General features: G+C 37.9%; 1 protein-coding gene across 1 annotated transcript in view; it reads right to left on the bottom strand.

The window, feature by feature from the left end:
- KIF11 (kinesin family member 11) overlaps positions 1–27663 on the bottom strand; it is a 42935-nt gene extending 15272 nt beyond the window's left edge. The window contains exons 1-16 of the mRNA XM_021699757.1: positions 27412–27663; positions 21217–21349; positions 19990–20087; positions 19824–19902; positions 19219–19404; positions 18980–19104; positions 15940–16030; positions 14266–14508; positions 12471–12566; positions 8431–8519; positions 7497–7584; positions 6193–6381; positions 5359–5566; positions 4064–4236; positions 1419–1544; positions 735–893 (exon numbers count right to left, since the gene is read on the bottom strand). Of these exons, the coding sequence (XP_021555432.1) occupies positions 735–893; positions 1419–1544; positions 4064–4236; positions 5359–5566; positions 6193–6381; positions 7497–7584; positions 8431–8519; positions 12471–12566; positions 14266–14508; positions 15940–16030; positions 18980–19104; positions 19219–19404; positions 19824–19902; positions 19990–20087; positions 21217–21349; positions 27412–27488 (2160 nt within the window). The 5' untranslated portion in view covers positions 27489–27663. The remainder of the gene's footprint in view (positions 1–734; positions 894–1418; positions 1545–4063; positions 4237–5358; positions 5567–6192; positions 6382–7496; positions 7585–8430; positions 8520–12470; positions 12567–14265; positions 14509–15939; positions 16031–18979; positions 19105–19218; positions 19405–19823; positions 19903–19989; positions 20088–21216; positions 21350–27411) is intronic.
- Positions 27664–27923: the final 260 nt, after the last annotated feature.

Here is a 27923-nt window from a genome sequence, read left to right as displayed (position 1 = left end):
CTCGCTCTTTCAAAAAACAAAACAAAAAAAAGAATTGTATTAATTTGCTATAATCTAAATGTCTGACATCAATGAGACAGAAATACTAAGAGACAGGATACAGTTTCTCAAAGAGAATAACTATCCATGTTACCCAAGAAAAAAACAATTTATCAAGTTATATTGCAGATACATATTCATTGTAAATACTAGAACCATTTTCTTCTAATTGCACTGCCAAGTTTCTCTAGCTTCATCTTTCATCTTGGTATGATGAAAGGACGGTCTTGTCTTTATTTATTCTTAAGATTTTATTATTTATTTGAGAGAGAGAGCGAGAGCTTGAGCAGGGAGAGGGAGAGGGAGAGAGAGAATCTCAAGGAGACTCCCCTATGAGTGCAGAGCCTGACGCGGGGCTCAATTTCACAACCATGAGATCATGACTTGAGCCGAAATCAGGAGTTGGACACTGAATTGCCTGATCCACCCAGGCGCCCCTCCTGTTTGTCTTATAGTGCTTTAGCACAGGGTCCTAAATGTAGCAAATCCTAAAATATTAACTGGTCAAGAAAAGTATTCTTAATTATTTTGTATTAATTATTGTTATAAGCAAGAGTGGCTATGGCATTTTCAGGTTTCTAAATTAGTTCTACTAATTAGATTAGTATTAGCATTCAGATTACATAACAGGGATTATCAAGTTAAAGGTTATAAAACTTCCTTTTTATGCTCCCCAAATCACCTAAATGAGATACCTGTGAATGGATTTTTTTAATTGTCTTCAGGTCTTCAGTTAAGTTTTCACATAGCTTCTGTGATTCAGCCAAGGAAGAAATTGTATTTTCTTGTAGTTCATGTAGCTTACTACACAGTGTACCGAGAAAGCTATCCATTTCGTTTTTCTGATCTTCTATCTTTGAAGGAAAAAGTTAGTTTCTTTCTTTTAATTAAAAAAACATATTTTAGTTTCTTTGTTTGTTGAACACATACAAAATAGAACACATCCAAGCAAGAAAACAGTATGCAGAGAAAAGTCTTCCCTCTCCAGCCCCGGGAACCCCAGTTCCACTCTCACCTCTGAGAGAAGATTGCTATCATTTTTAAACACTTCCAGAGATATTTTATGCATATTTAGGCAGATGTGCATGCATATGCGTGTATACACGAATATGCACATCTTCCTCACCCACTCATGGTAGCATGCTATATATATATGCTACTATGTGAACACACTTATCTTGAAGATCATTCTCTCATTTTTCTTAGCCAGGATTCTGTTGATCACATCAATGGCAGTGAGCATCCTATCTCCTCTCTCCTCCAGATTCCACCTCATAACCCATGGCTTTGCATGTATACAGATGTGGCCATAGATATATAAAATTTCTTTCTTAAAAAACAATATGATTTTGAGAAATTAAGAACATAACACTTGTTACCTTACTAGCCACTGTCAATGAAGTCTTGAAAAGATGCTTTAGTTGACTGTTGATTTTCAGTATAAACACCATCGTGGGGGATAAAACTGTTTCCAGTGAATTTAGAAGGTCAGTCTTAAGTACATCCTGGTTAAAAAGAATATTTTCACTTCCATAAACCTGGTTGGTTAAATGACAGTATCTTAAAATACTTTGTTAACACATGCATAGTAAAATCCTAAGTTTCCATTCTCTAATCTTTATAGCCTATAGAGCCTATTTGTTTCTAGAGTTTATATTCACGTTACTTATTCTACCTACAGTAATTAAGAAATGGTCACGTAGCGTTCAACAGATTCTTTTTTTTTTTTAAAGATTTTATTTATTTATTTATTTGAGAGAGAGAGAGAGAGAGAAACAGCATGAGAGGGGATAGGGTCAGAGGGAGAAGCAGGCTCCCTGCTGAGCCGGGAGCCCGATGTGGGACTCGATCCCAGGACTCCGGGATCATGACCTGAGCCGAAGGCAGTCGCTTAACCAACTGAACCACCCAGGTGCCCTGTTCAACAGATTCTTAACAGTCTAATGCAATAGAAGTCCAAAGAATTCAGAAGAGGGGAAAACGACAATCATGTGATAAGATTTCAGCATTGCAAATAAAGGGAATTAAAAAAAAAAAACTGGGGTGCCTGGGTGGCACTGAGCTGGAAGTATTAAACTCTGAAGACCTGGTGACTTATATCCTATTGTAGCTGAAGAACTTGTCAAGGTTCTTGTTCTTGTCGAGGTATATACGGAGTTGAGAATGTAGATTGGGAATTTTTTTTTTTTTTGGATTGGTAATTTTTACAAAAAAGGAAAAAACTGTGACCTTAAGTTCCCTTCACTTGGGAAGGGTGAGGAACTCTAACAGAAACAATTAGTGAGGAATAAAAGAAAAAGCTAGTGGCGTTCTTTGGGAAAGAAAAGCTATCATCATTTCAACTCATTCTGTGGGAGAAGCAGTCATCTCTCTTGACTCCAGCAGTGTTTACAAGGTGGCAGAGAACTTGGTAGAAAGACCTCAATAAATACAGTCTTGCATTTAGTGCATAAATCAATTTCCTAAAAGTACCAACTGAGCCTCTATTAACTTTGTCAAATTTGGGTGACTGAAGAAATCTATCAAATAGTGTCATATAAGCACTGCATCTAGGCAGTGTCAACTAACATTTGTAGTTATTTACTTGGAAAGTGTTCAACAAATATTGTTAGACTCAAAAGGGGAGGCAGAGAGCCTATGTAAAGAAGAAAACGAGAGATATAGCCAAGGACTTCCTGGGCAAATCATACAATTACAAAACAAAGAGTATTATTCAAATCAGCTCTGAAGGAGGTAATACTAGTGTAATTGGATGAGTGGCTTCTGTAGAACTATGAACAGGAGCCTTACAGTTCAGAAGGGCTTGATCACACAGATCTGACCCCATAAATTGTCATATGTGTTCCTAGAATTCTAGCAGTTTTTTTTCTTGCACTTCTTGGTATTACCATAATTTTAAAATTAACCAGCTTATATCCCCTCTGGTTGGGTCAACTTTAACATCAGCATTACCATTCCAGAACCCTTGAGGAAAAGATGATTTACCAATTTCTGAGCCAACCACCAACTCGTGGGTCCCCTGAATTCATCTGGTGCTAAACCTGTCCTTTCTAATTATTAGGCTTATTAACTCCTGCTCTTAATGTTATAAGATGTTAGTGAAAAAAGTTTCAAAGGTTGGTTATATGCATTTGGAAGTTAATCTTTCTGGGAGAAAAAAACAGTGGAGAGATTTGCTTTTAAAAATATAAATCTCGGGGGCGCCTGGGTGGCTCAGTCAGTTAAGCGACTGCCTTCAGCTCAGGTCATGATCCAGGGGATCCCGCATCCAGCTCCTTGCCCAGCTGGGAGCCTGCTTCTCCCTGTCTGCCGCTCCCCCTGCTTGCGCCGTCTCTCTCTCTGGTAAATAAATAAAATCTTTAAAAAAGATAAAATAAAATAAAAATCATATTTTTTAAAAAAATTTTAAAAGAAATATATATCTGGGGGCGCCTGGGTGGTTCACTCAGTTAAGCATCTGCCTTTGGCTCAGGTCATGATCCCAGGATCCTGGGATCAAGCCCTGCATCAGGCTTCCTGCTCAGCGGGGAGTCTGCTTTTCCCTCTCCCTCTACCCCTCCTCCTTCTCCCTCTGTCCCTCCTCCCCACTGTGCGCTCTCAAGTGCGCACTCTTTCTCTCTCAAATAAAAACAAAAATGTTAAAAATAAATCTTTCTCAAATAAATAAAAATAAAAATCTTAAAAAAAAAAAAAATATATATATATATATAAAATCTGGGGCACCTGGGTGGCTCAATCAATTAAGATTCTGCCTTTGGCTCAGGTCACGATCCCAGTCCCGGGATTGAGTCCCACTTCAGGCTCCCCTCTCAGGAGGGAGTCTGCTTCTCCCTCTGCCCTTCACCCAGCTCATGCTCGCTCTCAAATAAATAAAATCTTTAAAAAATATATATATATATAAATCTATTCTTAAAGTGATGTTTATAACCATGTCTTGTAAAACTTAAAATGAAAGAGCAGTTAACATTGTTTTTGAAGACTTAGCAAAGTAACACTTGAAAAATACTTTAAAAGATTTACTAACAATCAATGTCTGAAGTACAGTTTTACTTTCTGCTGCTAATGATTGTTCTTTTAATATCCTATTAGAAATCTGAGAAACACGTATAGACACATTTCCTGGAACAGATGTGAGAGATCCAAGTGCTGTTGTAGTAATTGTGTCTAATGCAGAGACACTGGAAGACAGCAGGTTACCTATACCAAAAAGAAAAAAGATACAAACTTTGACATAAATATATTAATACAGTTAGAAGTACTTTATTTTTTTATTTATTTATTTTTTTAAAAGATTTTATTTATTTATTTGAGACAGAGAGAATGAGAGACAGAGAGCATGAGAGGGAGGAGGGTCAGAGGGAGAAGCAGACTCCCTGCCGAGCAGGGAGCCCGATGCGGGACTCGATCCCGGGACTCCAGGATCATGACCTGAGCCGAAGGCAGTCGCTTAACCAACTGAGCCACCCAGGCGCCCCAGTTAGAAGTACTTTAAAGAGGTTGAGAAAATTATATCCTTGTGGAAATTTGTAATAACAAATAAGCTTAAAATAATTGGCTCAATACATCAGCTAGGAAACATTTCAAATATAAATTATTTATGTTCTAGAGTATTCTGCAAGACATGTCATATTTGTCAGTTTATCAGACCCATCACTATAGTTCACAGTAAACCAAGAATCATTGTGATCTCCAGCTACAGGTAATCACGGTATTATAATAGGTAAAAGAGGTTATAAAATTAATAAACCAAACTTAAGAGTGGTTGGCTTAGAGCAACTAGACTCTAGGTGATTTTTACAAATTTTTACATTTCTGTATCTTACACGTTTTCTATAGTGAAGATAATACTTTCGCATTAAAAAACTAATATTTAAGAGTTTTTTCTCTGGGCACCTAGGTGGCTCAGATGGTTAAGCCTCTGCCTTCCTGGGATCGAGCTCTGCGTCAGGCTTCCTGCTCAGCAGTGAGTCTGTTTCTCCCTCTCCCTCTGCCCCACCACCTGCTTGTGCTTGCTCGCTCTCTTGCTCTCTCAAATAAAATCTTAAAAAAAAAAAAGTTTTTTCCCCCTAAATGAAGATAACAAACAATGGGTGTGGTTAAACTTACTTTATAGAAAACAGGAAAAAAAAAAACCAAACCCAGCTAAGATTTGCTTTAATTCAAAGGCAGTAAAAGATAATCCCTAGTCTGACAGATAGTGTGTGCACTGGAGGGGACTAGTGACATGGTCCCCTGAGTTTTTTAAGATAGTAAATGATCAGTTTTGAAATTAGTCTCACACTAATCACACAAAGACTAATTAGAAATGCTTGAACTTACCAAACAAAGTCTTGTGAGTCTCTAGCATGGCCTTTTGTTTTGAGCCGCTATCCTTAATTAATTCTTCCATATTACTAAACAGACTATTCAGATTTTTGCCAAAAATATCCTGAGCTTCTGCATTGTGCTGATCGATTGCCTTCTTACGATCCAGTTTGGAATGGAGACCAGATACATCTTTTGTAGTTTCTTCAACTGTGGTAAGCAACTATACATGATTTTTTAAAATAAATGTTGTTAAGATGGATATGACAAAACAGTCTAATGAAAATATCTGTGCTACATAAGGATTTCTCCTGATGAGGACTAGTAAGTTTTAGATATTGTATCAGAACACATTTTCAATTCATGCCAATTTATCCAGTTGCCCAGGAATTTCCCCTCATCTAGCAAGGAAAAGGGATTTTGCCAACCTAATATAGTAATTATGGTTCCTCATAAATTTTTCTATTATGTGTTACTATTTCCTCTAACATGCACCTAATAAACAATTCTTTCACCATCTCGCACCATTAGAAGGTGCTAAATTCTTTATAACTGATTAGTTCCAATCATGACCAAAGGGGAAAGTACTGCATCATTGTTCTCAGTGTCCCCAAAGTACATTAAAATTATTTTCTTTTTACAAAACTTCAGGAATGGTTTTTTCCTTAAGTCGGAAACTCTAGTGAGGAAAATTCAGATGAAATAGTAAAATAATGTTCTTTAAATTGACAGAAATATCATTTGGGGTGGATAAATAGAATTTCACGGTTAATGCTTAAGCAAAGAAAGTTACTTCTACCCATTCTCTAATTTCTTTAATGCAAGTACAAATCAAAACAAAAGACAAACCCTGCTGGCAGCATCATGAAGTTTCTCCTCAGTACTTTCCAAAGCTGATGTAATATACTCTTCTTCAACAAGTTGTAATTTAGTTTCTTGTAAATGTTTTTGAGTGGTTTCAAGTTCCTGTGTCTTATTTTGCAGGTCAGACTTACACTGGTCAAGTTCATTTTTATTGTCCATAAATAACTCTGTAACCTAAATATAACATTTAAACATTTTTTAAGATTTACAAAATGCTGAACTGGTTGGTGAAACACCTGGCTAGTCCATAATATAACAGAAGAATCAAACAAATTATTTCCATGCAAAAGCTGTGACAAGTTGTTAACAAGTCACCAGGTAGGTTAGCGCATTTTTTATGTTATCTGGTCTCTTCCTGCAAATTCATTAAAATTTTTGAGATTAAATACCAGGTCTAGTGTAGTGGTGTTAGTTCTTCAGGTCCCTTTCAACACTGACAATGTGAGGGTGGCATAGAAAGGTCACGTCTCTCCACCTTAGTTATTCAACATCTGGTTTCTCCTAACATCTGCATTCCCTCATATGATACACACGGTAATGAAAATGTCTCAGCATTATTTAGCTTTAACAATAAAACCGCACAATTCAGTTAATTTCTCATAATGCTGCCTTAATGTGTTTAAAATAGAGTTTCTTCATCGTTGATTACAGTAAAATTATGATACAACTTAATTTTAGTATAAGAGTCAGCAAGAAAAAAAAAAATCTTAAAAAATATTGGGGGGGGGGGCGCCTGGCTGGCTCAGTTGGTAGGGCATGTGACTCTTGATGTCAGGGTTGTGAGTTCAAGCCCCACGTTGGGCATGAAGCCTATTTTAAAAAAAAACAGTGGCTTGTCTGAACTGAGATATACAGATGAAGCACACATGGGATTTCAAAGACTTAGTACAAGTTAAAAGAATGTTATAAAAGGCGGGGGGTGGTGCCTGGCTGGCTCAGTCAGCAGAGCATGAGATTCCTGATCTCAGGGTTTCGGGCATGTTAAGTTCAAGCCCCACATTGGGTGTAGACATTACTTAAAAATAAAAAATCTTTAGGGGCACCTGGCTGGCTCAATCAGTGGAGCATGCAACTCTTTAATCTCAGGGTTATAAATTCAAGCCCCATGTTGGGTGTAGAGATTACTTAGAAAAAATAAAATCTTTAAAAAATAAAAATAAACTAAAAATCTTAAAAAAATATCAGGTCCCTCAAGTTCTGAAATTTTCTTTTAATATTCCCTTTTCATGTAACATACAATACTGTTGTGTTTTGGGGTTTTTTCATTCAATACGGTTTTAAATGCTTACCCTACTTAGCTCCTCCTCAATGGCACCAATTTTTTCAATCAATTCTACAATCTGTTCTTCTTGAACAGTTAGTTTTCCACTCATGGCTCTAAAATAAAGTTTAATGAGTTTAACAGTTAATATTTTTTCCTAATTCCTTTAAAACTTATTCTAACAAAACTGTGAGAGTTACACATCATCTCTACCATTTATCACTATGATAATGATGCCTAAATATCAATAAGTAATAAATACAAATTATAAAAAACAAATGTATTCCTTGTTCTTGTCTTATAAATGGACTATTCTTCTTGTGACCTCCATTTTGAAACTAAGAATCCCTACCTATGAGGGGAAAAAAGCATGTGTATATATAAAATTTGAGAAGCTACCAAGCTGACAAAGGACTATAACTCACAAAGTAAAGATGGGGAGGGATACAACCTAAGCGTCTGCAATCAGGAATATGGAGTATAAATAGGACCCACAGAATCCAGGAAAGGCTTGGGACTTAAAGGCATCAGGTGTCACAAGAGGAGGGGGTGAGATAAGGGGCAAAATGGGAGAAGTGAGTTAAAGTATATATACAAAGCAATTATACCTCCTACCCCCTGCACACATACCCCAAAATGCACCCCAACACACACCACCACTGATGTTTTACTAAAGTTATGCAAGAGATAATGAGTGGGGAAAACAAGTGAAAAATACACGGGACCTCTCTGTATTTTTCTTGCAACTTCATGTGAATCTATAATTATTTAAAATTAAAGCCATATAAAAATTTTTAACTGTTTGATAACTACCTGTTAATGTCAAAAGAAAAAGAAGCATTTATAGGAAGCACTAGATATAAAGATTTTAGTTACTGTCACATAAGTAAATTTTACTTCAAACACCTTGCTATCAGGAAATGATTATTCTTGGAAATTAATTTCCACATCCAAGGTCTTACCTAAAATTTTCTTCAGAAATGTACACCCCATTTTTCTCACGGGCTGCAGCAAGATCTCGTTTCAGACGCTCTATCTCTTCTGTATATTCCTACACAAGAAGAACATTGTAGGTGTCAATTTAGCATTTAACTTTTTGTTCATTCATTTTGGGGAGGATATTTAACAAATAAAACATGTACTTAGCCCTTTTATGTTTTTTATTTTTTTTATTTTTTTTCCTTTTATGTTTTTTAAAGCATGAAAAATAAAAGTCATAATCATACTTTTCATTCAATATTAACCTGTTTAGAATAGAGTCTTTCAATAGCTTAAATAAATAAATTCTTTAAAAAAAAAAGGGCCATATAAAGAAAATAAACTACAGACTAGGAGAAAATGACTGCAAACCACATTTGTGACGAAGGACTAGTATCTGAAACATTAAGAACTTTCAAACCACAATAATTTTTAAAAATCCAATTAGCAGGGAGCCTGGCTGGCTCAGTGGAGCGTGCGATTCTTGATCTCCAGGTTGTGGGTTCAAGCCCCACGCTGGGTGTAGAGATTACTTAAAAATAAAATAAATTCTTTTTTTTTTTTTTTAAGAGGTGGGGGCAGAGGGAGAGGGATACAGAGATCTTAAGCAGGCTCCACACCCATCTCAGAGCCTGACTCGGGCTCGATCTCATGACTCTGCGACTGAGGTCACGACCTGAGCCAAAATCAAGTTAGACGCCCAACCAACTGACCCACCCAGGCAGCTCCACCAAATTTTTTTTCAAAGATTTATTTATTTATTTGAGAGAGAGACAGAGAGAGAGCGCAGAGTCAGAGGGAGACAAGCAGACCTACGTGAGGCTTAATCCGAGGACCCTGAGATCATGACCTGAGCCAAAATCAAGGGTCAGATGCTTAACCAACTGAGCCACCCAGGTGCCCTGAAACTTTTTTTAATAAAAACATTAAAAACCCAATTAGAAAATGGGCCTAAAGACGTGAATAGACATTTCACCAAAGAGGATATGCAAATAGCGAATAAGCACATGAAGAGATGCTCAACACCATTAGCCATTAGAGAAATGCAAGTTAAAACCACAGTGAGATATTTAGCATCTATTATACTCATCATAATACCTAAAATAAAAAATAGTTACAACACCAAATGCTGGTAAATATGTGGAGTAACTAGATCACTCCTATATTGCTAGTGGAAATATAAAATGGTACAGCCACTCTGGAAAACAGCTTGGCAGTTCTTTAAAAAAACTAAATATTCAATTACCATACCCAACAACTTACACTCTTAGGCAATCATTCCAGAAAAGTGAAAATTTATGTTTACACGGATACCTATAACCAAAATGTTCACAGCAGTTCTACTTGTAATTGTGAAAAACTGAAATCAGCCCATATGTCATTCAACAGGTAAATGGTTACACAAACTATATGTATGATATATACATACCACGGAATACTACTTAGCACTCAAAAGGAAAGATCTATCAATGTGCGCAACTCAGGTGAACCTCCAGAAAATTCTGCTGAGTAGTAGTGAAAAATGCAATCTCGAAAGTTTACATACTGTATGATTCTATTCAATAACATTTTTGAAATGGCAAGAGTTTATTTTATTTTATTTTTTTTAGGGTTTTCTTTTTTTTTTTTTTTCAGATTTTATTAATTTGACAGAGACACAGCAAGAGAGGGAACACAAGCAGGGGGAGTGGGAGAGGGAGAAGCGGGCTTCCCGCTGAGCAGGGAGTCCGATGCGGGGCTCGATCCCAGGACCCTGGGATCATGACCTGAGCCGAAGGCAGACACTTAACCGACTGAGCCACCCAGGCGCCCCTCATATTGCCTTTTTATAATCACTTCTTTCCCACTCTCACTTCCCCTCCCTAATCTCTGGTATCCATTAATCTGTGCTCTATATCTAAACTCTTGCCATTTCGGGGCGCCTGGGTGGCTCAGCTGTTAAGCGTCTGCCTTCGGCTCAGGTCATGATCCCAGGGTCCTGGGATCGAGCCCTGCATCGGGCTCCCTGCCCAGCGGGAAGCCTGCTTCTCCCTCTCTCACTCTCCCTGCTTGTGTTCCCTCTCTCGCTCTGTCTCTCTCTGTCAAATAAACAAAATCTTAAAAAAAAAAAAAAAAGGCAATATGAGGGACCCCTGTGGTGATGGAACTGCTCAGTATCTTAACTGTGGTGGTTGATGCACAAACCTACACATGTGACAAAATTGTATAGAACTAAATACACAGACATAAATGAGTACAAGAAGAACTGAGGAATAAGATGAATGGACTGTTATTAATGTCAATATCCCTGTGGTGATACTTTACTGTAGTTTAACAAAATGTGTTAAGGATCTTTCTGTATTATTTCTCTCAATTATCTCAATGAAAACTTCAATTAAAAAAAAATAAAATTGGGGCACCTGGGTGGCTCAGTCGTTAAGCATCTGCCTTCGGCTCAGGTCATGATCCCAGGGTCCCGGGATCGAGCCCTGCATCGGGCTTCCTGCTCGGCAGGAAGCCTGCTTCTCCCTCTCCCACTCCCCCTGCTTGTGTTCCCTCTCTCACTGTCTCTCTCTGTCAAATAAATAAATAAATAAAATCCTTTTAAAAAATAAATAAATAAATAAAATAAAATAAACCACTAAGAAAAGGAAGACAAGCCAGACTGGGAGGAAATATTTACAAATCATCTCATAAAGGCTTATAGCTGAAAGATATGAACAACTCTTTACTACTTAATAATAAGGGATGCCTGGGTGGCTCAGTCGGTTAAGCGTCTGCGTTTGGCTCAGGTCATGATCCCAGGGTCCTGGGATTGAGCCCCCCGGGATTGAGCCCCCCATGAGGGATCCCTGCTCAGCGGGAAGCCTGCTTCTCCCTTTCCCTCTCCCCCCATGGCTCGTACTCTCTTTCTCACTCTCTATCTCAAATAAATAAATAAAATCTTAAAAAAAAAACCCAAAACTTAATAATAAGAAGAACACCAACTAAAAATTGGGCAAAGAATTTGGATAGACTTTTCACAAAAAAGATATACAAATGGATAATAAGCATGTGAAAAGATGCTCATTTTCATTATTCATTAGGGGAATACTAATTAAAACCACACTGAGGGTACAATTATACACTTATTAGAATGGCTAACATTAAAAAGACAGACTATAACAAGTGTTGGAGAGGATGTGGAGAAACTGGAACCTTCACACATTCACTGCTGATGAAAATTTAAAGTGGTACAGCCACTGTGGAAAGCAGTTTCTAAAAGAGTTAAACATAAACTTATTAAGCAACACAGAAATTAAACTGCTAGGTATCTACCTAAGAAGACTGCAAATACATCAACACAAAGACTTATATGCTAATGTTCATAGCAGCATTACTGGAAATAATCCAAATGTTCATTGGCTGGTGAATGGATAAACACAATGTGTTATTATCCATTTAATGGAATACCATTTGGCAATAGAAAGAAAGAGTATTGATACATGCTACAATAAGAATAAAAAAAAAATTTAAAAAAAGTATTGATACATGCTACAACATAGATGAAGCCCCAATGTTATGCTAAGTGAAAGAAGTCAGATGCAAAAAATCAAATATTGCATGATTCCATTTAAGAAATGTCTGGAAAGGGCAAATCTACAGACAAAAAGTACATCAGTGGCTGGCTGACTGTTTGCAAAGGGGCAAAGGGAAACTATATAGTGAAAGAAATTTCCTAAGTAGATTATAGTGATGTTGCACAGCTCTATAAATGTACTAAAAATCATTGCATTGTAGGCTTACAATGGAGGAGTCTTATGGAAATTATACCCTAATACCACATTAATGTATGGTGATTATACACTAAAGCTACAAATAAATAAATTTTGTAAATGTAAATAATTGCAAATTTTGCTGACTTGATAGAGCTGGTAAAGTCACCATATTAGCATTAGAAAAAAACATTTTAATATATTAGGTAATTAATTAAAATCATTAGATGTAAAGCCTTACCACAGGCAATTGAACAAATCTTTTAACAATTACCAAAATTCACAATTACCTTAATAAGAGCTCTTTTGGTGAGTTTCTGGTTAACTTCAGGCTTATTTAGTATGTTCTTTGCTCTATGAGCATATTCCAATGTACTCAGAGTTTCCTGTGAAGAAAATGCCAATTACTAAAGATATTACAAGAATAATGTAGTTCTGTTATATAAAATGTACTGTAAAATAACTTACAAGAAAAAAAATAACTTACAAGAAATAATTTATGGTTGTATCTAACCTAAAAATCTATCATCCACTAGGACCACTATACCCTAAGAATTTTTTACTTCAGTCTTCACACTCAATGAACCCCATCAGCTGATGAATAAACAAAACATCCTATACCCATACAATGGAAAATTACTCACTCACCTACAAAAAAGAATGAAGCATGGATACATGCTAACCACATGGATGAACACTGAAAACATGCTAGGTGTAAGAAGCCAGTCACAAAAGAACACTTATTGCATAATTCCATTTACACGAAATGTCCAGACTAGGCAAATCTATAGATTAAAAAGGTAGGGTGGGGCACCTGGGTGGCTCAGTTGGTTAAACGTCTGCCTTAGGCTCAGGTCATGATCTCAGGGTCCTGGGATCTAGCCTCACATTGGGCTCTCTGCTCATTGGGGAGTCTGCTTCTCCCTCTCCCTTTGCACCCTCCCTTCCCAGCCCCCCTCCCCACCGCTTGTGCATGCACTTTCAAATAAAGAAATAAAATCTTTAAAAAAAAAAAAAAAGAAAAATATTTTAAAGTAGGTTAGTAGTGACCTAGAGCTGGGAGTGAGGGCAAATGGAGAGTGATTCCTAATGGGTTACAAGGTTTCTTTCTGGGGTAATGAAAATGCTCTAAACAGACTTTAGTGATGGTTGCACAGCTCAGCAAATATATTAAAATCATCGAATTACATATTTTTAAAAAGATTTTATTTTTTTTTTGACAGAGAGAGAGACAGTGAGAGAGGGAACACAAGCAGGGGGAGTGGGAGAGGGAGAAGCAGGCCTCCCGCTGAGCAGGGAGCCTGATGTGGGACTCGATCCCAGGACTCTGGGATCGTGACCTGAGCCGAAGGCAGACGCTTAACTACTGAGCCACCCAGGCGCCCCTCGAATTACATATTTTTAACGGGTGAATTTAATGGTATGTGAATTATATCTCAGTAAAGATGTTTTTTAAAATGAAAGGAGAGTTAGAGACCTTATAAAACCTTTTGTAACTCCATTTAAAGGAAACAATCATAAGAGATTTCACCATCTTTTTTGCTTCTCTTGGTTTTACCACCTGTTCTCACACATCCAACCCATCTTCAGTGCCCTCTAAGAGCTTCTACAACACTAGCATTCACTTAACCCACTTTTAAGTCCTCACTTAAATCTCTGTAACCCGCCCCCCATCAGGCTCCCTGTTCAGCAGTCAGTCTGCTTCTCCCTCTCCCTCTCCCCCCCACTCATTCTCTCTCTCAAATAAATAAAATCTTTAGGGAAAAAAAAAAAAATCTCCATACCCCATGTAACCATGCACTACTAATGACCACAGCAATTTCTTTTGAAGACTGTGTGGGAAAAGCCATTAAGTAATTGGCTTTTTAAGATTAAAAACTCTGCCAGGAAGGAGAAAGACAATTTTTTCAGTGGTGTCCTCCTCTATGTCCATGTGTAATATCCCGATTCTTTTACTCTTGCTTAGAACGAATGAAGCCAATTAATGAACTTTTTAAATATGTGATAAAAAAGTAAAATAAATTATGTGATAGCTAAATAATAATTACACCTACTACACTTGCAGATACCTATTAAAGGGCTTACCTCAAGATTGAGAGATGCAGGAGAAATTGTTGCAATTATAGATGTTCTTGTACGTCCCCCAAGAGAATCCTGGAGGATTCTAGTTAGTTTAGATTCTCGATAAGGAACATGAGGTGTTCTTTCTACAAGAGCAGTAATAACCCTTCCCAAAGTCAAAAGGGATTGATTGATATTTCCAGCTTCCCGGGCTCTCTTGTCAACTGCTCCAGAACGGCCAATGTTCTCACTTCCTGCAAGATCAACCTTGAATTTCGAAAATAAAAGTAGGTTGTTAGTTCCACTGGATTTGGACACAAAGACTTTCATTCTCAAATATAATATATTAAATAGCTAGCAAAATAATTTTTTTGTAATTAACAATCCACTACAAAGCTAATTACCTAGTGACTTCAAAACTATTGTCTAGAAGTACAGAATTTCAAGCTGCTCCGAGGTGGTCAAGAATGAAACAGTTGAGGGGGCCTGAGTGGCTCAGTCCATTAAGCATCCAACTCTTAATTTTGGCTCAGGTCATGATCTCAGGGTCACGAGATCAAGCCCCATGTTCAGCTCCTCACTCAGCCAGAATTCTGCTTGAGATTCTCTCTCCCTCTCCCTGCCCCTCTCTCCTCTCTAAAATAAATCAATCTTAAAAATAAATAAAAGATTCTCTCTTTCCCTCTCCCTCTGCTCCTGCAACCTCTCTCTCCCTCTCAAAAAAAAAAAGAATGAAACAGTTGAAAAGAACTACCATATGATCCAGCAATCCCACTTCTAGGTATATTATCCAAGGGAAATGAAATCAGTATCTCAAAGAGATATCTGCACTCCCACGTTCAATGCATTATTCACAATAGCAAAGATATGGAAACTGTGTCAGCTGATGAATGAAGGGAGAAGAAATGGGGGTGCCTGGGTGGCTCAGTCGTTAAGCGTCTGCCTTTGGCTCAGGTCATGACCCTAGGGTCCCGGGAGAGAGCCCCGCGTCAGGCTCCCTGTTCTGTGGGAGGCCTGCTTCTCCCTCTCCCGCTCCCCCTGCTTGTGTTCCCTCTCTCACTGTGTCTCTCTCTATCAAATAAATAAATAAAATCATAAAAAAAAAAAGAATATAGAGAAGATATGGTATACATATACAACGGAATATATTTATTTAGCCATGAGAGAGAAGGAAATCCTGCCATTTGTAACAACATGGATGAACCTAGAGGATGTAATGCAAAGTGAAATAAGCCAGACAGAGAAGGACAAATACTATATGATCTCTCTTATGTGTAGAATTGAGGAGGTGGGTGGGGAGAAGGAAAGTTCACTGAAATGGAGAGAATGACGGTTACCAGGAGCAGGGGAATGGGGGAGAAGCAGATGCTGGTCAAAGCGTATAAGATAAGCCTTCAGTTATAAGATGAATAAACTCTGGGGATCTAATGTACACTATGGTGACGACAGTTAATAATACTATACTGAAATTTGCTAAGAGTAGACCTAAACATTCTTACAGCACCCCCCCCCAAAAGTAACTATGTGAGGTGAAGGATATGTTAATTAACCTGATTATGGTACTCATTTCTCAAAGCAAACATATATCAAATCATCACATTGTACACTTTAAATATATAATTTTATTTGTCAATTATACCTCAATAATGCTGGAGGGAAAAAAAAAAGAATGAAACTAGTATTAAGGTAGATACTTACCAAGTTCAACTTTCCAATTTTAACAAGCTCCTCTCCATCAATTGTAGTTTCTTTCATATGTATTGTAACAGAGAAAACTGAGTGGGAACGACTAGAAAACAAGATCAGATTGTCCAGTCATTATAATGTAAAACATTATTTGTTTTCTATAAAATATTAAAAAGAGCAAAGAAAGATCAAACTCGGGGCGCCTGGGTGGCTCAGTTGGTTAAGCGACTGCCTTCAGCTCGGGTCATGATCTCAGGGTCCTGGGATCAAGCCCCGCATCGGGCTCCCTGCTCGGCAGGAAGCCTGCTTCTCTCTTTCCTACTCCCCCTGCTTGTGTTCCCTCTCTCGCTGTGTCTCTCTCTGTCAAATAAATAAATAAAATCTTTAAAAAAAAAAGAAAGAAAGATCAAACTCCACAAGGCAGAGAAAGATAGTATCAGACAGGAGACATTAATAAGATTTTGGAAGACAGAGGGTAGGTAGAACAATGCTTAGGTTTTTGCTTTCTTGTACTTGCTGCCTCCAAAGGGGACCCCAAAAAGAAACTACCTGTAAACACCCTAAAAGACTTAGGAACTAGAATCCTCAAGACCTCTAAAAGCTGGATGTGGGGTCGGTTTGGGACAGTTGCCTGGTATGTCAGAGGAGAAGGCTTGCAATCAATCTTCTTATTTATAAGAATCTCTTGAAATATGTCATTACCATAAATTCAAACAGTACCACACAAGTCATCAGATTACTTGCTTTCAATGTCATTTGTTGTAAAAATATATTGCTCTGCTTTGAGAATGTCATCAGAAATAGTTAACACTCTCTCTTGAAAAGCAAATGGTAAATAGCAATGATTACTGAAATACTACAAGATAATCACCACTTAGACCATAAAGTGTTCCAATGTCTATCTTATATTATATATTGACATTCAGTTTTTATCTGAGGGATACAAAAGTTATATAGACAACCAAAGACCTCTTTTATTCCTGTAACAATAACATTTGGTGAACATTCCTATGTTTGTTAATGTCATTGATGATTAGTGAGGAATATGATAATTTTTAATTTTCTTATTTGCACTTTTCATGTTACTTGGAAAGTTTTATAGTAAGAATCATATTTTATTTATTATTTAAAGTTACAGAAAAGGGGAAGGGCACAGGAAAAATATAAAGAAACTGTAAATCTGAATTCAATATATATTTCATATTTTTCTATCATTATTTACCCATTTCTAATCCAAGATTATGGAATTAATGCAATTAAGCATAGAAGTCAACTATGATTTTGGAAACTTTAATGTTTTCCTTCACTTTACCACATACATTCATAAAGAGACCTTTACTCAAGGCTACATATAAAAAAATGAGTCCTAGGGGTGCCTGGGTGGCTCAGTTGGCTAAGCATCTGCCTTCGGCTCAGGTCGTGATCCCAAAGTCCTGGGATCAATAAAGTCCAGAGTCGGGCTCCTTGCTCAGCAGGGAGTCTGCTTCTCCCCTGCCCCTCCACACCCCGCCCCCGGCCCCCAGTCATGCTCTCTGTCTGAAATAAATAAAATCTTAAAAAAAAAAAAAGGAGTCCTAAATTATACAAATTTATGAAAAAGCAGGAATTTATTTAAAAGAAAGGTATTTAGAAAAAAGAAATATTACTTAGTCTTAAACTCCTTCCTCCAATATATAATTTTTTAAATGGAAAGCTATTATAGGAAAATGTAATTAAAATCATAAAAATCACCCATAATGTCATGATTTTCATTACTTTCATCTTATTTTTCTTCTTTAAATGTATATGTAATTTTTTATAGAGTTGCAGGAATTTCCAGTTATAAGGGAGCAAAGAAATAAATGATCTAATTTTTTTTTTAGGTTTTATTTATTTAAGTAATCTCTACACCCAGCGTGGGGCTCAAACTCACGACCCCGAGATCAAGAGTCACATGCTTTTCTGACTGAGCCAGCCAGGCACCCTGAGATCTATTTCTAATAATTATTTTGTAGGTCAGAGAAACTGATACTCAGATAAATTCACTTATTTCCTTAAGTCACATGTTCGGTTAACTCCAGAACTAGAACTAAACACAAATATCTCCCAATCCATAGCTCTTTTAATTATACTCTGATGCTTCCTTCAAAGACCGGCAGAAAAAATATCCACCTGACTTGGTAAACTGCTTTTCTAGAAATTGGGATTCATTCTATAGGGGCTGCTATCAGCTATGCCCCTTTCTACCCTGGAAAGCCAGTGTTAGTGACCATGTCTTCCTATATTAAAATGAAGCCATATGAGAAAAGTTTATGTTTTTTTATAGTTTTCCAAAATGTTGGACAACCTAAATATGTGTAATTTTTGTCAATCATACTACAATAAAGCTGGAGAAAAAAAATCAAATGAAGCTATCTGACTTTCTTCTAATTCTTATTTAAACCATGGGCTTTCAAACTTTGTTCTAGGTATCCATGGGTACCCCAAAAAAGTGCTCAGGGAAAACCTTCATGAGGCTGAGGAGGTAAGCCTCTGAGCATCCCACCTTCAAATCGACTACAGCAAGCACATGTTAATCTAGGCTCCTGTGTACAATTTCATTTGAGAAAAAATAATCTACTTAAAAAAGTTTAATACTTCTTCTCTAATTCACTTGTCTTTGTTCCCTTTTCAACATTCTTCCAATACTGGTGCTTGCCTCTAAACCTCAAGCCAATTACTAAAGCATGAAATCAAGCATACATACAATCTAGTATGCGACTCACATACTTTGACCCACCCCAATTTGACTTCCCATGTTAAAAAGAAAATGGAGGGGCGCCTGGGTGGCTCAGTTGTTAAGTGTCTGCCTTCGGCTCAGGTCATGGTCCCAGGGTCCTGGGATCGAGCCCCGCATCAGGCTCCCTGCTCTGCGGAGAGCCTGCTTCTCCCTCTCCCACTCCCCCTGCTTGTGTTCCCTCTCTCGCTGTGCCTCTCTCTGTCAAATAAATAAATAAAATCTTTAAAAATAAATAAATAATAAAAAGGGAAAAAAGAAAATGGAGAGGTGGGGGGAGGACACTGGCTTTCTTACCTGGAGTATGCATTCATCAGAGTTGCTGCAGTTGTCCGTTTTGCTGCTCCCTTCTCCAAAATCTGATAGACTTCATCCTTGTTGTGTACTGTAATTTCTTCTAAACCTTTGATTATCACTCCCCTCTGACCAATATCAAAAGATCATCCATTAGTCTGACAAAAAATATATATATACTGATTTCTCAAAGCATCACACATTAAAATCCAGAGACACTTCATTCTCAAAGACTAAGTTACCTTGTTACGGGGATCATCAAACATCTGCAGTCTCTCAGAAACATCAGAAGATGGATTAAGGAGATCAAAAAGTTCTTCATTATAGATTTCCAACAGAGACACTTTGACTGAAAATTCAGTACCATTATCAGTAAGTTTCTCAAAAATTTGATGAAGAGTACGTGGAATTATACCAGCCAAGGGATCCTGAAATTATAATATTAATAAGGACTAAAATAAGGGAAGAACGCCATTTACTATGGCAGTTATAACACATATAACAAGGGCCTCCTTAATGATATATTTGAAAACAAATATGAGGGGCACCTGGGTGGCTCAGTTTCCACAATATTCTACTCCAACTATTCTGTCTCAAACAGACCCCTCTCTTATCACTTAACTGTGCCATATGTATTGGTCCTTTCTCTCCTAATGACGCTATGTTTCTTAAACAGGAACTATACCATATACTTTAATTTTGCTAAAATAGTAGTTTATCCTACAATCATGTTTGACATGGGTATATTGATCTTCTCTATTTCAAGAAAGAGGCCTTCTACCAAGTTTTCTATTCAGTTATATTTCAACCACTTTAGAGACAGAAATCTATTATAAACAATAAATACCTCCTCCCAAGTGTACTCTTCATTAGGTGACCTCTCACCTTCCATTGTAAAGGTTTTTCCAGTGCCAGTTTGGCCATATCTGTCAAAATTAACAAAAGTGTTAATTAGAAAACAAATACATGCATCTAAACCTTTTCAGCAATTCGAAAAATAGTGTTTTACTCACGCAAAAATAGTGCAATTATAACCCATAATAACTTCATCCAGAATTGGACAAACAACACTTCGGTAAACATCAATTTGTTTAGTAGAAGCTCCAAAAACCTATCCCAAAAAAAAAAAAAAAATCAAAGCAATTCTTCAGGAAAAAAAATACTCCAAAATTACTCACTTTAAGAATTTTGTTTTTAGGGGCGCCTAGGTGGCTCAGTCTGCCTTCGGCTCAGGTCGTGATCCCAAGGTCCTGGGATTGAGCCCACATTGGGCTCCCTGCTCTGCGGGAAGCCTGCTTCTCCCTCTCCTACTCCCCCTACTTGTGTTCCCTCTCTCTCTCTCTGTCAAATAAATAAATAAAATCTTTAAAAAAAAAAGAATTTTGTTTTTAGGGCACCTGGGTGGCTCAGTCGTTAAGCATCTGCCTTTGGCTCAGGTCATGATCCCAGGGTCCTGGGATCGACCCCCACATCGGGCTCCCTGCTCCGCGGAGAGCCTGCTTCTCCCTCTCCCAACACCCCCTGCTGTGTTCCCTCTCTCTCTCTCTCTGTCAAATAAATAAATAAAATCTTTAAAAAAAAAAAAAAAAAAGAATTTTGTTTTTAGGGGTGCCTGGGTGGCTCAGTTGGTTGGCCGACTGCCTTTGGCTCAGGTCATGATCCTGGAGTCCCAGGATCGAGTCCCGCATCGGGCTCCCTGCTCAGCAGGGAGTCTGCTTCTCCCTCTGACCCTCCTCCTTCTCATGCTCTCTATCATTCTCTCTCCCTCTCAATAAATAAATAAAAATCTTAGGAAAAAAAAGAATTTTGTTTTTAATATATTAACTCATTCAGCCCACTAGAAACCATACAACTCAGTCAACTGAAACTTGGAATCGTACACTAGAACCTAGAGGAAATGTGTATCTGAGAATAACTTTACATAGTAAATAAAAAAATAATAAAGTAAATAAATAAAAAAATAAATAATTATTTACATAGTAAATAATAAAATAAATAATAAAAGTAGCAGCATTTTAAGAAATAGGTACCAGGAGCACCTGGGTGGCTCAGCCGGTTGGGCATCTGACTCTTGATATTGGCTTACGTTCTGATCTCGGGGTGGTGAGATCGAGCCCCATGTTGGGCTCTGCACTCAGCACGAGTCTGCTTGTTCCTCTCTCTCTGCTCCTACCCTACTCTCCCGCACATGCTCTCTATTAAATAAATAAAATCTTAAAAAAAAAAAAAGAAATAGGTACCATATCAAAAGTATATGTTTTCCTTGAGCTCTTGTCAGCCAATCCTCCAGTTCGTACACTAACTTCTTTTCGTACATGATCACATTCTACTACAGAATGGGCATTAGCTTTCCGTTCTGCCAAATTAAATGGTCTATAAAAAGAAATGTACAAAGTTATTTTAAAAACTCTTAGTTATCAGGTTACAGATGACATTGTCATTAATACCTTAGATAATAACAAAGTAAAGTTTTTTGACAACACTATTGGTGACAAGGATTAAATGGGGGACTAAATGATACTGCTAAAGCAGAATTTTTAGTTTCTACTCCCAGAAATAAAAAATAGGTTTTTTACTTTTCAAAGACATGTAAAACATGACAATTCTGACAGCTTCTTGGAGTAGATGTTAACAGAATTAACTTGTAAAAAAAATGCCAAACTTATTTTTCAGATTTCTATTTCCACTATTCTTACAGTCTGAGAAAGTTATGTTACGACGCAGTAGAAAGAACATGCCAAATTTGTGTTCAAAATCCTAACCTGTCAGTGGATAACTGGCACAAGATAAAAAATAGATAAAAATAATGACTAATACATTGAGTATTTACTATATGTCAGGTACTCACTATTCAAAATGCTTCACATGTGTTAACTCAGTTTGTCCTAGCGGGGAATAGCAACATAAAACAAATGATTATGCAAGAAGTAATGTTTAGGGGCGCCTGGGTGGCTTAGTCATTAAGCGGCTGCCTTCGGCTCAGGTCATGATCCCAGGGTCCTGGGATCAAGCCCCACATCGGTCTCCCTGCCCGGCAGGAAGCCTGCTTCTCTCTCTCCCACTCCCCCTGCTTGTGTTCCTGCTCTCGCTATCTCTCTCTCTCTGTCAAATAAATAAATAAAATATTTAAAAAAAAAAAAAAAGAGAAGTAATGTTTAGAAAGGGTATGTAAAGGGTGCTGTAGGAATATATAGCAAAAATTTAATTGATTGGGACAGGGAGGGGTGGGGGGAAGCATGGGTGATGGGAAAGACTCCCAAAGGAAGTAATCTTCTAAGCTAAACTCCTTCTTGGGCTTTCTGTAGAGTGAGGACTCTTGATCCAGTCTGCTTGGGCAATGTAGCCCTGTGTGCATACTTCCCCATTTGAAAAATGGGGCTAAGTAATAGCTCTAACCTCACAATGTAGGAAAAGAAATCCTGCTTAGGGGCGCCTGGGTGGCTCAGTGGGTTGAGCATCTGACTCTTGATTTCTGCTCAGGTCATGATCTCAGGATCATGGGATTGAGCCCTGTGCTGGCTCTGTGCTGGGCATGGAGCCTGCTTGGGATTCTCTCTCCCTCTGCCTCCCCATGCCCTTACTCGCTCACACACATGCCCCCTCTCTCTCAAAGAAAAGAAAAGATATCCTATTTAGTTTACAGTTTCCCAGTGGGTCCTACTGTGCTTGGCACATAGGAGGCATCCTAATATCTGTTAAACTACATACTTAATAAATGTCATCCTAAGAGGAATGATGGAAGAGCTGAAAAGAACCATAGTCCACGAAGTGGCATCATTCAGATATGCATATACCTAACACACATCTGGACCATAGAGAGAAATGTACTCTTGACCTGAGTTCATTTTTCCCATTCAGTATCATATATTATGAAAGGAAATGGCAAATAGGAAATTATCTTTCTCCTCATCACTAGACAAACCAAGTTGCTGTTTATTTTAAAAATGATACCTCAACATCCTGTGGCATGCCCCATCCCTAGTATATTTTTGACAGTCAGAAAACCAAATTTGTGATCCTGGGAAATTTAACTCACCAACTTCCTGGTAATATATAATAATGCTATCGATTGTCAAATGTAGTGAAACCTACAGAATGCACATAACCCATGACATGCAATATTATTAAAAGTTCAACAAACCTAAGTCAAAACCAACTTATACTGAGGTAGGCCAAGAGTATCAAGTAGAATGAATTGCTCTCATGTGGTTAAAGGTTTTGCAATTAGTCTATATTCTTAGCATCTCTCAACTAATCTCTGCCTGGATGTGTGATGATGTTAACCACATGAATACCATTCAAGATGTCACAACCAAGTAGTAGATAATCACAAAGATTACACATTTCTAAAAGTTATCAAAACTCCCACTGAAGAGCTTTAAGGACTATTTGTACTATAATAAAAAGTATTGCAAAGCCACTATATTCCTAACCAAACTTCTCTAATTAGAAATTGTAAGGTTCCTGTTAATGATGTTAAACCCATCAATTTGTTGGCCTCACTACAGTTACATTACATTCATTTATTCATTCCATAAGTATTCATCTAGTACTTATTATGTGGTAGATATTTGTTTAGGAACTGAGGATATACCAGTGAACAAAACCAAGTTTCAAAAAAAACCAAAACACCCAAGTTCCTATTCTCAGGGAGCTTTTATCCTAGTGTTATAAATAGATATATCAAAGTAAATAAAACAGAGTAAGTGGGATTGGAATTAATGATGGGGGAAAATGGGCAGTTGCTATTACTATTTTAGGGTGGTCAGGGAAGACTTCTCTTCTCTGATATTTAATGATATTTAAGCAGAAACTAAAAAGTGAGGGAGCCAGTCATGTAGCTATTTTGGTGGGAAAGCTTTCTAGGCAGAATGAAATTGCAAAGGCCCTGTGGTAGAGCCTGGTAGATTGGGGGGGGGGGCGCGGTGCTCACAGGGGAGTTAAGTAGGGTGTAATAAAGATAGCCAGTAGTTAGATCATGTGAGGGGTCTATAACCTTCAATCTGTGAGCCAAACCTGGCCCTTTTCATACGAGAGACCTAGATTGATTTTTACAATTTTAAAGGGTTGTTTAATAAAAAAAAAAAAAAAAAATCAGATACTGCAGTGGTAGCAGTTCTTTAGCAGATTCATTCCACCACTGAAAACCTGAAAACAACGGACCACACAGTCTTACTGATTTCAGGTAAAAGATGTCCAGCAAAACAGCAAGCACCAACAAACATAGCCCAGGCAAGAACTGTGCAGCAGTTGAGATCAGAAGCCTCCATAAAAGAACAAAGGTTTCAATGGCATCATCGGACCTTATGTTCCACTGTGAGGAGCATGCCAGGAGTGACTCTTTGCTGACAGGGATACCAACTTCAGAAAATCTTCTCAAGGATAAATCTGCATCATCTTAAACTGGAAGAATGAAACAGTTCTGTGTCTCTTCCTAACAAAGCTAATTACAAGCAGCTCCTTAAAGAGATCGACCTTCAGCTTATTTGGTAACCACTGCTAATAACTAAAACGCTCTGAACTTGGAATAATGAACTCTGAAGTCTTCATTTTCCAAGTTGTCCTTTCTCTAAAATATCCTTTGCTGATTTAATACAGAATTAACAGTCTTGTTCTCCGTTTGGTAACTATAGCATCACATTGGGTTACTGTTTAAGGAAAGCTGGTCTGGGCCTTTTTAAAAACACAATTAGGGGCGCCTGGGTGGCTCAGATGGTTGGGCATCTGCCTTTGGCTCAGGTCATGATCCCCGGTTACTGGGATTGAGCCCTTCATGGGGTTCCTTGTTAGTGGGGAGTCTGCTTCTTCCTCTCCCTCTGTCTTTCCCCCTGCTCGTGCTCTCTCTCTTTCTGTCTCAAATTAATAAATAAAATCTTTAAAAAAAAAAAAATAAATAAAACACAATTATACACTTTTAAAATATATGAATGATTCATAAAAGTTCAGATCTAAATTGCTAAAGCACTTGTCTAGATTCAAATGCCAAAATTAACTTAAATCCTAAAACCTTTATATTATGTTCTTAATAGGACTTATGCTAACCTGCACACTTATACAAGGGGGAGGAATGTTTTGCATATATGTCTTTGTATATACATATATCAAAGCCTATTTCCTTATTTTTTTTTTTTTTTTTTTTTTTTTTTAAAGATTTTATTTATTTATTTGACAGAGAGAGACACAGCGCGAGAGGGAACACAAGCAGGGGGAGCGGGAGAGGGAGAAGCAGGCTTCCCGCTGAGCAGGGAGCCCGATGCGGGACTCGATCCCAGGACCCTGGGATCATGACCTGAGCCGAAGGCAGAGGCTTAACGACTGAGCCACCCAGGCGCCCAGCCTATTTCCTTATTAAAACTTCTCTCTATAAAAACTATCAGTTCCTCAATTCCAGAAGTTATATCTTTCTCTTGAGCTGTGTATAGGTAGAATAAAAAATTCTCTTCATATAGTTATAATACTAGTAAAGGACATAATAAAGATTGTATTCATTGTAATTAAGTAATAAAGTCATCTCTCTCTTGAAATCTTGCTGACCTCTTAGGTTACAATAAACTGTGCCAATTAAAAATGTAAAATTAAAAAAAAAAATCAGAGAATATGTGACAGAGACTACATGTAGCTTGCAAAGCCTAAAATACTTTAAAATATTTACTATGTGAGCCCTTTACAGAAAAGGTTTGACAACCTCGAGGGCCTCATAAATTGTTTACTTACTAAAGCTTAAGGACATATTTGCCCTAGGAAAGATATTTGAAAAAGAAAAGAAAGCATGAAAAGAAAACATCTCTATACAAAAATTACTGTAAATAATTAGACACAACCTAAGCACTTTTCATGAATGACAAAGTAAAAGAAATCTCTTTTTAGGTAAGACTTGAAATGTATGGGGATAATAAACATGAATAATGTTTAATTCTTGGAGAGAGGAAGGGGGCTGGAGAGGGATACAATGGGGCTCCAATTGTAATGATTGTTTTGTTTCTAATTTAGGTGATGGACACACAGATGTTTGTTACTTTGTTCTCCATAACTTTTTATAGGTCTGACATATTTTGTAACTAACAATAAAAACGAAAATTAAAGAAAATAAAACCATCCAGAAAAAGCAGTATTGTCTAGCCTTATTAAACAATCAAAACAATCTAAAACTTTGCGTCTGTGGGGGCCTGGCTGGCTCAGTAGGTACAGCATGCAACTCTTATCTCTGGGTTGTGAATTCGAGCCTCACACTGGGTGTAGAGATTGCCTAAAAATAAAATCTTTAAAAAATAAATAAAAATTTGCATTTTTTATTACAGGCTGTTATTTTTTTTCAATCTTCAAAACAAGTAACTGTTAACAGAAGCTCTAGAGTACAACTAGTAAGTGGTCGAACTTAAGGTTACCATCAAATTTTCTCTGACACCTAGTTCAGAAAGCTAGCTATTATCTTTGACATCTACAATTCAAGTCACCAAAGCTGAGGAGGCAATAATTTAAGACAGTTTCTTCACACATTTTAAAAATAACCCCTTTTTAAAAATTTTAAAACTTTTAAATTTTTAAAATTTAAAATTTTAAAAATTTTAGAACTTTTGGATTTACAGAAAAGTTGCTGATAGTTGGTAGAATTTTTAAAACAACAGCAACAAAAACAGACACACAAAACACACAGACCAGTAAACTGTGGAGGGCTTCTAAAAAGCTGAATAAATCAATCTCTAATTAAGCAACAGTTTGTATAACGAGTATGTTCTTCCTCTACTAATTTTAAAATTGGGGAGTTATTTGGAAACCAATCTGGGGAGAGCTGAACACCTCCACCCCACTCACCCCGAAGAAACTATCTCCTTTGGTCTAAGACCAAGTTGAAGTACAATCAGAAAGCTATACTGGCTTAAGTTGTCTCCTTTTAAAAACATAAACTCACTCTATAAGCTAATCTTTAAAATTTAAATATAATGATGTTTTCTTGTTTGGTAGGGATTAAGAAAACATAGTATCTACAAGAAAGAGAACAAATGATCGATTGTGCTTTTAGAAATGATGGAGAGGACCGGTAATCCCAACATCAGTACTGAAACACCTGCAAAGTAGGTATGCAGTCTTATTTCCAAACTGAGAAACTGCAAGAAGTGGCATATACAAGTGCCACCTAAATCTTTTCCAACATTAGTTTTTTAAAAGAACATACTTTTCCCTAAAGACCCGCGATCAAATTCTCCTTCTGAATAGAGGTTTAAAATATAACCTCCTGTACAAATACCCTTTCTTCGGAAACAGGCACTAATTTACTCACAGCAATCTGGTGTCATTTTTATCGACCGAATGCGAAAAACTGCGAAACAGGAAGGTTTGCTCCCCGCAGAAACTGCAAAAATTCCTCTCTCCGGACAACACAGGAGGGAGCCTAGCAGCAAAGCCCCGCACTCCCAATCCTGCCGGGTTCGCCCTACCTGCATCTCACCACCACCTGGATGTTCTTTCCCTTCTCCTCTTTCTTCTTCGCGGAGGAATTCGGCTGGGACGCCATGACGATCCCCGCGCGAAGGTCAAGGCCTGGCTGTGGACTCGGGAGCTGTGCGGCGCGGAGGGGCCCTGCGGTCGGCCCTGACGTGGCCGGGGAAAGCCACGCGAGCAGCTCGACGTCTCCGCTCTCCACCAGGGGCTCTGACTGACCGAGGCGCCTGTCCCGCACTAGCGGGAGCCTCGGAATCACCAATATCGTCTCCGCCCGAAGCCTCGGAAACAGAGCAACGACTCGGCGCCTCAATTTGAAAAAGGAGCCGAGACGCCGAGCCAATAGCAGCGCCCTGGGCGCGCGGGGCACCATGGGACGCGGTGTCGTCACCAGGGCCCCCGCCCTTGGGGCGTGGCCCGCGGGAAAGTAAGAAGCTGGTCTGTCCTTACTCGCCTGGAACTTAGTCCGGTGGGGGAGACGCGCGAGTAAACACTGTGACTCTTCAAC

This window comes from Neomonachus schauinslandi, chromosome 6 (assembly GCF_002201575.2).
Source record: "Neomonachus schauinslandi chromosome 6, ASM220157v2, whole genome shotgun sequence".
NCBI classification, from domain to species: Eukaryota; Metazoa; Chordata; class Mammalia; order Carnivora; family Phocidae; genus Neomonachus; species Neomonachus schauinslandi.
This window is presented reverse-complemented; position numbering and strand designations above follow the sequence as displayed.